The 15,931-nt window shown below is 47.3% G+C and overlaps 1 protein-coding gene across 4 annotated transcripts in view; it reads left to right on the top strand.

Moving 5' to 3' along the window:
• Window positions 1–15,931, top strand: part of LOC146867851 (non-selective voltage-gated ion channel VDAC2) — a 65,402-nt gene that overhangs the window by 17,561 nt on the left and 31,910 nt on the right. For all 4 annotated transcript variants that reach the window (XM_085608557.1, XM_085608554.1, XM_085608556.1 and 1 more), the window contains exons 3-5: window positions 11,145–11,194; window positions 12,068–12,220; window positions 12,306–12,358. In XM_085608557.1, coding sequence (XP_085464683.1) covers window positions 11,145–11,194; window positions 12,068–12,220; window positions 12,306–12,358 — 256 coding nt within the window. The remainder of the gene's footprint in view (window positions 1–11,144; window positions 11,195–12,067; window positions 12,221–12,305; window positions 12,359–15,931) is intronic.

Consider the following 15,931-nt stretch of genomic DNA (forward strand, 5'->3'; position numbering starts at 1 on the left):
GGGTAGGCCTTAGAAAGGAGTTTCTCCTCTTTGGATAGATGGGGTGGGGCATCACACATTAACCCCTTCTATGCCCATCACAAGATAGTCTCGTCATGGAGCGCGGGTGCGCTGTGCCCATGACGAGACTATCTCGTCATGGACCCCGCCCGCTAATGAAAGGCCCGGCACAGGAGGGGGAAAGGGCGGGGCACTCAAGGGGTTAACTGAAGTAAAAGAGAACCAGCAACTGTGTCCTGCACAGTTTGTATTTTGGATAATATAACCACGGGGTTTGTCCTAACCTTCCTCCAACATCTGGACAAAGAAGCATCGAACTATACAAGGATAGTGGCCTTAACCATAGGACACAATCAATTAAATCCAATTCTGTGGTATATATTTAGTCCCTTTCTATTTACACTTGTTCACATTAAAGCACATACCAGCTCTGGTTCCAATCAGAACAATTAGTATATTCTTTAAATTTTTCTCTAATTTATATAGACACAAAACAATTCATACATTATATAAATTAGATGCAGTAAAGAATTATAACAATACACAATATGCAACATAAACACAGAAGAATTACATACCATCAATTGCACATACTAATACACCTAATCATATAGTCCCTCCTAACCCAAACTAGGAGTTTCGTGTTTGCAACACTTCATTTTTTTAAAACCTATTGTAATAAACATGTAACAATATGATAGTCTAAAAAAAAAATAAAGTCTTATTAACCTGCAGAAGCCTTTCACCATAGTACATTGATTATATTACTCCATCTATTGAGTGATAGTTTTGAAATACGATGTTAGAAACTTTCATGCTCTCCCCCGCCCTAACAAATATGTAGTTATTAAACGGAGGCACCTCAGTGGTTATGGGCACCCACTCGGTGGCCTAGGTTATTTTTACACATGGAACAATGTTGTACTTTGACTCAAACACCAGGTTTGTCCAGTGCACACCCTGGACTCATGTTTTTCAAGGTCCTTTAATTTATGATAATGAAAACGAGCACTGGTAAATGTATTGGGTTTCACCTATGTAATACGCAGTTTTTTGTAAGTTGTAGCTGTACAATAGAAGTTACAGAGTCTGTTAAAGTGTTGTCTTGTTTATGTACAAAAAGGCAACCTCTTGTGCTGTTACTAGTGGTATAGTGCGGGTAAGTAATAGCAACAGTTTGAGAAATGAAAGCGGGAGATAATATAATTGATGTAATAGCAATTTTATCTGTTTAGAGGAGTTCTGACAACTTTTGGCCCGAGTGCCACTGCACCTGCTGCACCATTGACATCATGGCCTTGGTGCCTGCTAAATAACTACATTGGTGACTGCTTATTTAGCAATATTCTGCATTTAGTGGGGTCCCTAGACCTTTTGGCCCCGGTGCCACTGCACCTGCTGCATCATTCAGATCAAGCTGCTTTTAACTGCAAGATAACTGCCTGTATAGTAGTAAAATATAGCAATATTGGGTGTCGTGTGGTGCCTAGAGCTTTTGAGCCCAGTGCTAATGCACCTGCTGCACCATTCAGATAATGACCCTATTGCCTGAAAGATAACTGCACTTGTGACTGCCTGTTTAGTTGTAAAATATAGCAATAATCTGTTTTTAGTGGGGTGCCTGGAGCTTCTGATCGCGGTGCCATTGCACCCGCTGCACTAATAAAATAACCCTAGCCCTTACTAGATTACTGCACTTGTGACTGCCTGTTTAGTGGTCACATAGGACAATGTTAGGTGTTTAGAGGAGTTCTGATGACTTTTGGGCCTGGTGCCACTGCACCATTGAAATAATGACCCTAGTGCCTGAAAGATTCCTGCACTGGTGACTGCCTGTTTAAAATAGGCAGATAAAGTTGAAAAAAATCAATCCGATAATGCCTACAAAGTGCAAAGAAAGGTACCGAGGCATGAATGGAAAATGCCACAAACGTTCTAAGGTTAAAGCATCTGCTTTACTCGGCTAAATAATTTTTACAAGCACCGCGCAAGCGAAATCTAAAAAGGAGGCAAAATGAAATAAAACAATTGTCTCGGAGCACATAATTTGGTTCAGTGGGGAAGTCTGGGGGACTGATCCCACATTTTCTTGTTTCACGTTGTGCAACTCCGCCACTACATTGTTGTTTATTTCTTTCTCTGGCTGTACATCAATCAGTTAATGCTTTGTATTTAGTTCTTGGTGCGGTTGGTGGGTGGCGCATATAAATCACATAGAGGCTGTTTGTTTTGGGCTCTAGGATCCAAGAGAACCTTGAGCTGAGCCAGAGCCATTCATCTGGCTCGAGTTTGGCCTGAGCAATCAATGGCTCGCCCACCTTTATCACATAATGACAAGGGTAGAAAGGCATGGGAAGGATATGATTTGACTTTCCTCTGCTGCAGCAGGTGTACCAACACTACATTCAGAAGTCCTTGTTTCAGGGAGTGGACTATGACTGGATGTACTCTCCCCCTGCTGTGCCTTCACATGATTGTTGGTTTAAAGTCCTGTTTTCTTATCACATACTTACTGCCAGTGTTTAGTTTGATTTAAGTACATCCTTAAAAAAAAACTTGTTTATCCAAGAGCACACAATTTGTCACAAGGGGAGGCTAGTGTTAATAATGGTTATGTAGTTCCCATCTTGCTCATTACACAACTCTGGTGTGTTGGTCTGATGGTAAGACTGACTACTCTTATCAAAGAAATGACACTTTTGTGCAACCTGCCCTGAACTTTACCACTTTGACAAAATATGCTGATTCTAAACTAAAGCCTTGTTTAAACAGTGTCCGAGTGCCGTGCTGCAAACTTCCCACTGTGCCTTGTCCAGCGGTGGCAGTAGGGTGTTTGTGTCTGCTCAATTCAGTGAATTGGACACCATTTTGTGGTGGGTGTCCTGTATTGGCAAGCAAAATCCACATTGATGTCAATAGCATGTTCCATTAATAAACTGTCTTAGAGAAGTATGGCTTTTAATAGAAAAGTCCTAGCTTGACAACAGGGAACACTATAGGAATGATACATTTGATCATTATTCACTTTATTTTGACAATTAAAGATAAGATGGTCTGCTTACCAAGTACTGTTATTGTACTTGGTAGTACATAGTATCCCCTCAGAAGAGTATCCCCTCAGAAGTTGGAATGCAGTTTTTCCTGCTGCAGTCCCATTTTGGAATTTGTAGCCTAAATGTATCTCTGTAGCATGTGCACAACTCTTCTAAACTATTCTGAGTATTTCATTCAGCCCGATGTTGATAACATTTCAAAATAAAATAACCTATTTTGTATCCCTCTCCTTCACCCCCACAAATTCACAATCTCCAATCTGTTAAACTCGACCTATCTAATTTTTTGTGTTTTTGGGGTGACCTCGAATATTCGGGCCAAAAGTACCTACGTGAAGTTATATTCCCAGTTGACTACTGCAAATCCTTCTAGCTTAAACTGGCACTTGTGTGACACTTAATAGCTAAAATGTGATCACTGGTTCATATTGAATCCTCTATTACGTACAATACAGCATACTCTGGTGCTGGCTGTACTGGTGACTGGAAAGCCATTTGGAATGGACCAGTGATGGCTTAAACAAAAACAATGATGAATGTCCTACCCTGATAATCCTTGACCCCCTTTATTTGTTATGTTATGCATAGTTGTAGAGCGCCACTATCACCAGGGAAGGTTATCCTGGTGCTCTTCTCTGTAAGCCATGCTCTGGGCTAGTAGTTTATTTAGTTGCGTAAATGTTGACTGACCAAATGCAAACCTGTTTGATTGAAATTTCTCTTTAGGGGAAAATCTCAATCAATCATAGCATTTGTATAGCGCGCTACTCACCCGGAAGGGTCTCAAGGCGCTTGGGGGTAGGGGTCCGCTACTGCTCAAACAGCCAGGTCTTGAGTTGTCTCCTGAAGGCGAGGTGGTCCTGGGTCAGCCGGAGGTGGATGGGGAGGGAGTTCCAGGTCTTGGCCGCTAGGTAAGGAGAAGGATCTGCCTCCGGCGGTGGCTCTTCGGAAGCGTGGTACGATTGCGAGGGCGAGGCTGGTAGACCGTAGCTGGCGGGTGGGCGTGTAGAAGGTCAGGCGGTCGTTGAGGTACTTGGGGCCCAGGTCGTGGAGAGACTTGTGGGTGAGGAGCTTGAACGTGATCCTCTTGTCAACGGGGAGCCAGTGCAGGTCCATCAGGTGGCCGGAGATGTGGCTGCGTCGGGGGATGTCCAGAATGAGTCGGGAGGAGGCGTTCTGGATGCGTTGGAGTCTTTTCTGTAGCTTGGCTGTGGTTCCGGCGTAGAGGGTGTTTCCGTAGTCCAGTCGGCTGGTGACGAGGGCCTGGGTGACCGTCTTCCTGGTTTCGGTCGGGATCCATCGGAAGATCTTGCGAAGGGTGTGAAAGCATGATGAGGATACGGCGTTGACTTGTCTGGTCATCGAGAGGGAGGAGTCCAGGATGAAGCCCAGGTTGCGTGCGTGGTCTGTTGGCTTGGGGGTGGTGCCCAGGGCTGGGGGCCACCAGGAGTCGTTCCAGGCGGAGGGTGATGGTCCCAGGATGAGGACTTCCGTCTTGTCTGAGTTCAGTTTCAGGCTGTTCTTCATCCGCTCAGCGACGTCTTTCATCCCTTCGTGTAGGCTGGTTCTGGGGTCTCTGGTGAGGGAGAGGATCAGCTGGGTGTCGTCGGCGTAGGAGATGATGTTGAGGTGGTGTTGGCGTGCGATGGCGGCTAGAGGTCTCATGTAGACGTTGAAGAGGGTGGGGCTGAGTGATGATCCTTGCGGGACTCCACAGATGACTTTGGTGGCCTCGGATCGAAACGGGGGGAGGCGGACTCTGTTCTTTCGGCGAGGAATGAGATTATCCACTTCAGTGCCTTCTCTTGGATGCCGGTGTTGTCGAGGCGTTGGACTAGGGTGCGGTGGCAGACAGTGTCGAATGCTGCGGAGAGGTCCAGGAGGATGAGTGCCGCTGTTTCCCCATTGTCGAGCAGGGCTCTGATGTCGGTGGCCGCGATGAGGGCGGTCTCGGTGCTGTGGTTGGCTCTGAAACCGGACTGCGATGGGTCGAGGGATCCGTTCGTCTCGGAAGGCGGCAAGCTGTTTGACGATCTTCTCGATGACTTTGGCGGGGAAAGGGAGGAGTGAGATGGGTCGGAAGTTTTTGAGGTCAGTGGGGTCCGCTGTTGGTTTCTTCAGTAGGGCGCTGAGCTCGGCATGCTTCCAGCTCTCCGGGAAGCTGGCGGTGTTGAAGGAGGTGTTGATGATGTCCCGGAGTTGGGGTGCGATGGTGGAGTCGGCCTTGTTGAAGACGTGGTGGGGGCAGGGGTCGGTTGTAGAGCCGGAGTGGATGGTGTTCATCGTGTGGGCTGTGTGTTCGGTGGTCACCGTGGTCCAGGTGCGGAGGGTGGCGGTGGGGTTCGTTGGTTCGGTGGTTGGGTGCGTGGATGGTGCGCCGAAACTGTTGTGGATGTCGGCAATCTTGCGGTGGAACAACGAGGCGAGGGAGTCGCAGAGATCTTGTGAAGGGGTGATGTCGTTGTTGCCGGTGCTGGGGTTGGAGAACTCCTTGACGATGCTGAAGAGTTCCTTGCTGTCGTGGGCGTTGTTGTCCAGTCGCTCCTTCAGTGATTTCTTCTTAGTGGTGCAGATGAGCTGGTGGTGTTTGCGGGTGGCGTGTTTGAAGGCGGTCATGTTGTCAGTGGTCCGGTCGTGGAGCCAGGCTTTCTCGAGGGTGCTGCAGGTCTTCTTGGAGTCCTTGAGTTCGTCTATGAACCAGGGGGCTTTCTTGCTTCTGGGTCTGCTGGGAGGGTTCTTCAATGGTGCGAGGTCATCGGCGCAGGCGGTCAGCCACTGCGTGAAGTTGCGGGCTGCTTCGTTGGCGTCTGATGTGCTGGCAGGTGGGTTCTGGCTGAGGGAGGTGGTGAGCTGGTCGGCGGTGATCTTGCTCCAGCTCCTGTGAGGAACCTGTTGCGGGTGGTGGTGGGTTGTGGTTTTTCTGAATCTGAAGTGGACGCAGCTGTGGTCGGTCCGGTGGAGTGGCTGAAGCTGATGTGCTTGCTGGATGAGAAGACTGGATCAAGCGTGTGGCCGGTGTAGTGGGTGTGGGAGTTGACCAGTTGCTTGAGGCCGAGGTTGGCGAGGTTGTCCAGCAGGGTGGCGGTGTTGCGGTCTTGTTGTTCTCCAGGTGGAAGTTGAGGTCCCCTAGGAGGATGTAGTCGGCGGAGGGGAGGGCGTGTGGGCTGATGGAAGTCCGTGATGTCTTCGCCGAATTGCGTGCGTGGTCCCGGGGGTCGGTAGATGAGGGTCTTCTTTGGGTCGGTGTGAATCTGGAAGTGGAGGTGTTCGGCGGTGGCAAGGGTGTCGTCGGCGTCGGTCGTGATGCGGATGGTGTTCTTGTGGACTATGGCGATGCCTCCTCCGGTCTGGTTGACGCGGTCCCTCCTGATGATCTTGTATCCATCCGGGATGGCGATGTCAGGGGCTGAGGAGGCGTTCATCCATGTTTCAGTGAGGAAGGCGATGTCTGGTGATGTTGTGTCGAGGAGGTTCCAGAGTTCTACGGCGTGTCTGTGGACGGAGCGGGTGTTGAGCAGGATGCACTTGAGGTCGCTGCTGGAGTTTGGCTTGGCGGGCGTGGTGCAGGTTCAGAGGCAGGAGAACTTGCAGGTTGTGCAGGTGAAGGGTCCGTGAATGCGTCTTGGGGCGGCTCGGCAGCAGGTGGGGTTTCGGCCGGCATTGAGTGCGTTGAGGGCTGCGGCGTCGTAGGTCTGTCGGGTCGACTTGCATCGCTGGGGACCAGGGGTCCTGGCACTGGGCGCGGTCGGGCTTGCCTTTGGCGCGCCTTCGGCGCAATATCTGCGCGCCCGCTGCGCGGTTGCCATTTATGGCGAAGAGGGAGGGAGGAGCAGCTGGGAGGCGGGAGGGCACAAAACGAAAAGGGGGCGTGGCCGCTTGGGCGGCGGAGCGGGGCGGGCAGGCACAGGGGGACTGAATAACAAGCAAAGCCAATACAACAACGTTCAGGGGACAGCAGTGACAACAGTCAAAAGGCAAAAAACAATTAGGAAACGAAACGGTTAAACACACACACGAAAAATACGGCGGAGGGGCAGGGAACAGCGAGGCAGGCACAACGAGGCTGCGGGCAGCTGCGAGGGGCACACACACAGCGGGTGGCCATGCGGCGCGGGGGTGTCCTGAGAACAGGTCACACTCACCTGCGCCGCATGGTCGCCATTTATGGCCAAGTGGGAGGGAGGGAGGAGCAGCTGGGAGGCGGGAGCGGGGAGGGCACAAAACGAAAAGGGGGCGTGGCCGCTTGGACGGCGGCGGGAAGTGGGGAGCGGGGCGGGCAGGCACAGGGGGACTGAATAACAAGCTATCCAAACTTCTATGCGCTGTCCCCTCATTAGCCCTCATCAGAGTGGTGCATTGTCAGTTCTGTGGTATAGAGCTACTATACGCACATCAAAGTGTACCCCTTCCACTTAGTATGACGGCAACCAAAGCAAAAACCTGTTTGGTTGATTGTATTCACTACAGAGAGGTATGGCTTGGTAGTTTGTGCTGCAGTACCTAGGAATAGGGTCCTAATTTGCCATTTATGGTCCCAGTGTGCACAGTGAAGAAAAACATGAAATGTAGTAATTTCCAGTGTAATTACTAGTGGTTGAAATTACTTTTGCTCTCTACTTACCAGTTTGTTTTTCATCAAATACCTTGGCACAGTAAAGGATGATTGTGAATGGTTTGGACCACATTGTACAACATAGGGAGATCTACATCTGGGCATTTATATAAGCAGTTAACCAACTTATCCTCAGCTGGACACAAATTCCCAGGCAAAAGGTGCAGTGGTTACTAAGTGTAGAAAGCTGGTTCTGTTTATACTATACCAAAAAGAGTTATGGTGTGCAGAGTCCAATGAGTCCCGAAAGGTGTTGCAAAGGTTAAAGGAGAGAATACCTTATACTCAGTTTAATGGTAGCTGGGCTGAGCAGTTAGACCTTTAAGAGGGTAATGTGAATGCATTTGGTGTACATATTCATACAAGGCAGGAACGCGCACTCTTCATGACTGACTCAGGACACTATTTGTAGAAAAATATAGCTTTAATTATTTTTATTTTTAGGAACCAAGTTGAACTCAGTTATAGGTTAGTAGATTTGTATGCAATACTTTCAAATTGCTGGTAATAGGTTTGTATAGCATTTAGCAATAATTTGCTTGAGCATGAAATGCATTTCAATACAGAAAGATACTTTGTATTTAGGATCACACTTAGTACAATACAGTGTGAGACCGATGCAATCCTATGGGGAGAAAACAGCTGAGTAACTTGCAGGTAATTTTTGAGTATGTCTTCAACGGTTTTTGTCAACACTGGGCAAGGGTCGGACCAGGGTAGGTACTGAACCACCACCACCAGCAGCACTGGGGCAGCCGGGTGCAGCGGACACTGGGCCCAGTGTTATCCTGCAGGCACCTCGAAGAGGCACCAGTTGCAGTTAAATACCTGCGATTCAGGGACAAAATCCTTGGGGGTTAAGATCAGCACTGGAGGGGCCACCAAAGGGTTTTGGGGCTGCACCACTAGCGACACTGGACTGGCTGGGTGCAGAGTGCAAAGGAGGTGGGGGGGATTGAAACCAATGGAGATCCTCGGTTGGTGAAAACTGCTGCAGACTTGGTTACAAAGGTTGGATGGAGGAATCCCACGCCTGAGGTGGTAAGTTGGATAGTGGGGAATCCTGGGACAGTCTGTAGAGCACTCATAGGCTGGGGGCTGTGAGTGCAGGGGTGTCTTTAGGCATCTGGTTTCTCATCAAATCCAGTGGTGGGACCCTTCAGGTTGATGCTGCAGGCGTTGAGGGGAAGGTCAGGAGAGGTCGTGCAACGCCGAATCCAAGAACAGATCTCCTGGGAGAATTCAGTGGGTCGGTGGGCCAGCTGGACTCGGGCTGTAAGCGTCTGGTGCAGAGAGGTGCAAGTGTCGTGGGTCTGCCTGGATCTGGAGTCCTTGATGCTGGAGGAAGACAGGTTGGTAGGGCTGGGGAAAAGTCAGTAGTCTTCTCCACTGCTGCACAGCTCTTCAGTCCTTCGTAGATCTAATCTGAGTAGCAAGGTTCAGGGGAGCCCTTACATATTTAATTTAAAGGTGTTACTGAGATCGGGGTGGCATTAGTGAATGGCTCATCACCCCCTGGGGTGACTACACCCCTTGGGGGGGCCCCTCCCTTTGGGGATAGGGGCACATCCCTGTCCTATTGTGCCTAATTCTCCAATCCAAGATGGAGAATTTCTAACAAAGGGGTTCATCTCCGCTCCTAGCGACCTAGGGGTGTCCAGGCTAAGGTGGACACTCCTACTCTGCTTACCCATTTTCCTGCATGTCCTGCTGCCAAAACTGGGACCTGGACAGGGGGGCAGGCATCTCCACTTGATGGAGCTTCCCAACTCTGCAACATGAGAACCTTTTGAGGCTCACCGCAAAGTGTTGCTGTTGCTGCCAGGGAGAGGTGTGAAGCACTTCCACACAGATCAGGCTTTGTTTCTAGCTCCAAGACCACAAAGGTTCTCACCCCCTGAGGTCAGAAACCTGTCTGGTGCTGGCTGGCATGCAGGGACCAGCTGGCCAATACATTAGAATTGGCTATTTTTAATGGAGCTTCTCGAAGATGTCTTCTGAGTGCATTTTATAATAAATCCTATACTGGCATCAGTGTGGGTTTATTATGCTGAGCAGTTTGGTACCAAACATTTCAGCTTTCAGTAAAGTCATCATGGAGCGGTGTATTTAGTAATGACTAACTCGCAGCCCATGTACTCAGTATGGTTTCACTCAGTAACAATGTCTGTCAATAGCACACACTTTAGGGGCATATTGCTCTTGCAGCTATGCCCTCACATGTGGAATGGTGCACCCTGCCTTAGGGCTATGAGGCTTCTAGAGGGGTGACTTACCCATGCCATAGGCAGTGTTGGTGGGCCTGGCACACAGGGATGTGTCATTCCAAAGCTGTAGGATGCACACCAAATTACTCATGTTGTAAACTTTTAATGATGCTCAAAGGAGTAGAATTTTTGCGTGTCACCCTGGGATGCGCTCTGTCCATGCGCGTGACTAGAACTGAACAACGTACTGGAACCTCGTCTAGTCCTATCCCAGGATGCACAGCAATATGTGCTCACCAACAGATGGTTTAAACCATTTTATTACCTAGAGTTAAATCCATAATTCATTTTATCCAAATACATGTATACTTCCAGATTGTTACCACAAGTTCAACAAGTGCCTGTAATACCTTTTCTTCCAAACACATGGGGATTCGCTTTTCTTCTTGGTGTGATAAAAACTTGTTTAACCCAATGCATTTCGGGCAGAACCTGCCTTTCTTCAGGTGCAACTATAATACAATGAAAACACATTTATGAACGGTTATATAATGCGCCCCTCTGCAAGTGTGATTTAACTTCTATGTACATGCACCTATAACAAAGTGACCAAAATAAAACAAACGTGATTGTCCTTGGGTTTTGTTTTTGTTCTTGACCATATTATGCAATTCTGACCCAATACCACTTCACATTTTACATATCCACACCATCTAAATGATAGTATCAAGCACCATCTTACAATGCCTTATACACTTGAGCTTTCTCTACTAACATTTTAGCAATGGGTAAGCCACTTAATCTAGTAATTTTTTTTTACTGCGGGTGATTGCGTTTTGCATGTGCCCTTTTGATCCAAACCCTTACAGGCTTTTTACACTGAACGTATGGATCTTAATTAACGGAGTGTTTCTTGCATATCTTCTGTTAGGTGCTCAGTAAATTTTAATATAAAAAATCTATACTTGCCCTGCTAGAATTAGACCGACTGATGCAAATCAAACCTAGTCTGTGGCAACTCTGCATCCCACATGGGGGGAGGTGGGGGGTATTGTGAAGCAGTTCTGAGGGCTACATTGCTCACTGGGAAACAGTAGTCCAGTGGACAGTTCAATTCATATTCTTTTAGGAAGCAGACAAGGCATCATATAAAGTGCTTGTGTTAGTGCTGTGTATCGGTCAGTATCTCGAAGGAACTCTGGACTTAGCTTTATTCATGCGTTTTCAGTCTTTCCCCTAAGTATTTACAGTAATCTGGTCTGTGCTCTGTAGGTTTTGGACTGGTGAAGTTGGACGTGAAGACCAAGTCTGCGAGCGGAGTGGTGAGTTTTTCTGTGTTTCATCAAGTGGTGTTGCACCTGTAATGCTTCTATAAACGTGCAAGCCTCTTCCAGCTAGCTGTGGATGGAATTTATTTTAAGCACTATTTATGATTTGGAGGTGGGTGGGGGCTGCATGAGTCATTTCCTTGCGATGATAAAAGAAAATTTGGGACGCAGCATGCAATCAAAACTACATGTCAGCAATGTAGTTGAGCCCCAAGACATTAGAGCTGCTAGAGCGAACACTAAACTTACTGGTAGGTACCAAAACACTAGTCTGGTAAATTTTATACACTTTGACCAAAAGTTGTAGTCACAGATGGCAATCAAATAGCTATTCTAGTCGTAAATATATGAATTGGGGCAGTGACTTGAGCGGAGTGCATCGCTCTGGACTAGGTCAGTGAAGCTGCTTTAATCCTTTTTCTCACCTTTAACACCCCCTTAGCTTAGCTGGCGGGTGCTGCTCGTCCCTCACCCCTTCCTCCCAAAATCCTCAGCAGAGTGTTGCAAAGTAGCTGCTGTGTTTTTGGAATGAACTTTGCTATGGTGCTCATAGGACCTGAATGGGGTGACTGCTGTGGCTTAGTGCATGGAAAGTGGCTGCCTTTTCCTTGACTTTGGAGGCTGTACTTGGGCCAAGCAATTTTAGGTAGGAGACTCCTGCTATGTGGTTTTTTGGGGACCATGAAGTACATGTACTAAACTGTAGTGAAAGTGTTCGACCTAGTAGCGGAGATGCATTTGGTTTGACAGAACTATAGGTGGTTGTTATTGGGGCGGCTGTCAGGGACTTGTCCCTATCAATGCGCCGCTCCTGTACTGGCTTCCCTGTATTGGAAGTGCATTAAACATGCTTTTGATTTTTGTCAGGAATTTACAACATCTGGCTCTTCAAACACCGATACTGGGAAAGTTAATGGAAGCTTGGAAACAAAGTACAAATGGGCTGAGTATGGCCTGACCTTCACTGAGAAATGGAATACCGACAACACGTTGGGAACGGAGATCACAATTGAGGACCAGGTAACACACATTGGCTCTAACCATTATCTTTGGTCGATGCACAGTAGAAACCTGCTGTCTAAGCTCTGCCTCTATCATTTCACAGATTGCCAAAGGTTTGAAGCTCACGTTCGATACTACCTTCTCTCCAAATACTGGGTACGTTTTTGTTTTTTTTGTAAACTATCAGCACAAGCTTTGATGCAGCACCGTTGCCACCTACCTATGGTTTCCGTACATATGATCACACTTTGAGCTGTCCTTGTTGCAGTTTATCAGTGTGACACGCAGAACATGACTGTTTTGAGGTATGTCCTAAATTTCCAAACCTCTTGACTATCCTTTGAGGCTGCAGGGTTGCTGGAACCTTCATTTTTATTTTTTCATATGCTCTTCAATAGATGTATTGCTGTCTGTAGCAGGCCTGTCTCTCTTCACAGATTTGAGATGCAGGAGTGTATGAATGTCTATTTGATTAACTTCAGACGTTTTTAGGGTGTTTTTTTCCCCTCCTCACTGATATTCGCTTGTTTCTCCACTTCTCCAGGTGGAGAACCAATTGTCCATCTGCCTTGTACTTAAACGTTGAACCCCATACACACACACACACTCTTTGCCTTCCGCCTCTACTGTTCTGGCCTCTTTTTTTGCTGGTAATGGGACTCGAGCACTGGTTAGCAGTAGCAAAGTGCTATTTAATTTTCTTAAGTGCCTAGTAAATTGGTAATACGTGTACCCAGGGCCTGTAAATTAAATGCTGCTGGTGGGCCTGCAGCACTCATTGTGCCATCCACTTAAGTAGCCCTTTAAGAATGTCTGAGGCCTGTCAGAGCAGAACCTGCTTGGGCAGTTTACACTGGTCCTGTCACCCAGGCAAAATAAGTATTTTGCCAGGCACAAACCTTACCATTTTATACATGTCACCCCTAAGGTAGGACCTGGCAAACCAGAGAGCAGGGTGCAATGTATATAAAGGGCAGGAAATGTACTTTTAAGAAGTGTAATTTCCAATTGGGAAGCGAGAAACCCTTCACTTCTGGTGTCTCTGGACTCACAAATTAAATTTCAAACTTATGGTGAAGTCTGATTTTCAATTGCAATTGAAAAAATGACACTTATAAAGTTGGCCTTATCTTGCTTTAGCCATTTGGTGCCTGTAGCCTGTCTCTGATCACATGACTGGGTATAGTTGGTAGTTGAACCATGTGCATTTCTCCTAGACCGTCGCAGACAATAGGACCTTAGATGTCTGTGTTCTATCTCTGGCAGGATAGTACTGGAAGAACAGGGCACAGCCTCACCAACACCTGAATGAACTGTGTCCCCACACACATATGGCTGCCCCCGTAGTGAGTCTAGAGCCAGGGCAGGAAGGGAGAACATCTGTACACTTTAAATACATATCTTTGAAGTCTCCATCGTTTCAAAGCAATCACTGGTTATAAGAACTGGGCCTCTGATACCACCACTTCAGTACACTTCTGGACCTGTGGATACTTTGCCAGGAAAAGACTGCTGAAGCACCGTCCCTCTGCTAGACTGCACTCTGCTGGACTTCTTTGCTGTGCTTATCTGCTGCCTGCTACCTTCTTTCCCGGGTGAGGACTGGACCTGCATCCCTTTAACCCAGAACCCATAGTGACTCCAGTGGCTGGCTGGCTAGCTAGCTGGCTGGCCTCCTGATCTGAAACCTCGGACATAACCGGCTTCCAACCCTGCATCTGGACTTTGCCATCTGTGAGTCTACCCTGCCAAGTGGTGCTACCCCAGTTCTGGACCCTTGGAAGTGGGCTTAAGGTGCTTACCAGCGGAACCGACACATTGCCACTGCTGCGAGGATTGAACCCGCCGCAAAAGATTCAAGTTACTGCCATAACCCGCATTTTGGGACTGACGCCTCTTCTTCGGAGCCGCCTCTGCATGACTTTCACCAGCTCGGCTTCTCGCGTCTGTGGCAGCCTCAACTATTATTCCGAAACTCAACATCGCAGCTTCATTGCTCGCCAGAACGGACATATTGACTCAGCTGTGCATCGCAAGGCCTGTCGACGGGATAGTCTATTCTACAGGACCTCACACCGCAGCCTCGCCGCTTCTCGGAACCAACGCAATGCATCTTTGTCGTAGATCCACACAACGCTCCAAAACCAGGATTTAAGGTAGTCTTCAGTGGACCTAACTGGATCCTTGTAGCTGGGTCACGATTTATCGCGGTCTGTCTGACTTGAGTTTGTCCTGGTCCATCGAGGCCAGATATCCCCAATAGTGCTTTAAGCTTCATGCCACTATTTTTCACTATAAACCTTGAATAACTTCAGCTCTACTCGATGGAATTTTGTTGTTGTTGGTCTTTTTATTTAACTAAGTTCTGTTTATCTAACCTGGTTTGGGATACTTTTGAGGTTTTCACTGTTTTCCTTTCAAGTGTTGCACAAATACTCAACACATTGCTCTGTGCCAAACTGCCAGAGGGGTTGCCTGTCCTTCATCCTGTGTAGGATTGTGGTAGCTGCTTCACCAGTGTTTGTACCCCAGGCAACCTGTAACCCAATTTCTAACGGGAAGAATTGCTTAACCTGTTGAGTGCTCATGATGAGCTCAGCTAGTCATGAGTCACAGTGGCGCTGAGCTTGTCATAACGGCCGCGGCCCGCCCACGCTCGATTAATTCCCCGCCTGTGCGGGAGAATTAATCATGTCGAGCTGAGATCTTAACGAGCACAGCGGCACCGCGGGGGCAACTACCCCCGCAGGGAAGGGGTTAAAAGGAGTATAGTTTTGTTATGGATAGATGTTCTAATGGTGTCCTACATTGGTATATTTTTATTTCACATAATCATGCGTGTTTGACTGCTAGTTGCCCAACATTCTGTTTTTAGTCTGCAGTAATAAGTGGCCCACAAGGCTTAAGATTCTTTTTTCTGTGAGCAAAAATCCTTGAAAGCTGTTTTGCCTTTGAACGGAGTGCTGTTATTGTGATGTGAGATGGACAGTTTGTTTCAGGTGGGTCTAGTTTGTCGTGTAATTTTGCATTTTGACTGAGTTATAAATTATCAAAGAGCAGGAGGCCGTGTTTTCGTCTATTTTTCTTTCTTTGTTGCGAAATGTTTCTGTAGTATACATGTAAAAAGTGGTATTAAAATTTGCGTGTGAAATTTGCGAAGGGCTGGAGTTATTGATGTTTTGCTGGCGATCCATTATCCAACTAAAAGGAGTTAAATGTCTTGTCCTTGAATAAGTTCAGCTGCATAGAACCTTTTGTGTGGCATAGTTAGGGAGAAGGTGGTGGTGCTTTTAGCTTCATTCCACTATATTAAAAAATAGTGGTACTTCTGGAGCTCTTTTAGACAACTTAAGTTTGATGTAGTGAAGTCCATGCTTACACAATGCGCATATATCTTTGGATGTTCACCAAACGTCATTCTGGAATCGGATGAGAGTTTAACTTATTGGAGTGCACATGATGGGTATACAGAAAGCAGGTGGATTATGGTCAAACTCCAAAAGAAAGCATTTAAACAATTTGGAATTAACAGCAGGTCTTTATCCTAGCTAGAGTTTCAGACTTTGTTTACAAGGCAGAGCAGTATTCAGGGTGTGGAATTTGTCAAACTACTTATCCTAGAGGCAAAATGCAACTGAAATATACTTGCTTTAAAAAAAAAAAAAAAAAAAAAAAACTTGTCCCACCTATTAAGTCAATCATAAGGGCCAACACAGAAACCTTTGCCCA

Source organism: Triturus cristatus, chromosome 1_2, assembly GCF_964204655.1.
Source record: "Triturus cristatus chromosome 1_2, aTriCri1.1, whole genome shotgun sequence".
NCBI classification, from domain to species: domain Eukaryota; kingdom Metazoa; phylum Chordata; class Amphibia; order Caudata; family Salamandridae; genus Triturus; species Triturus cristatus.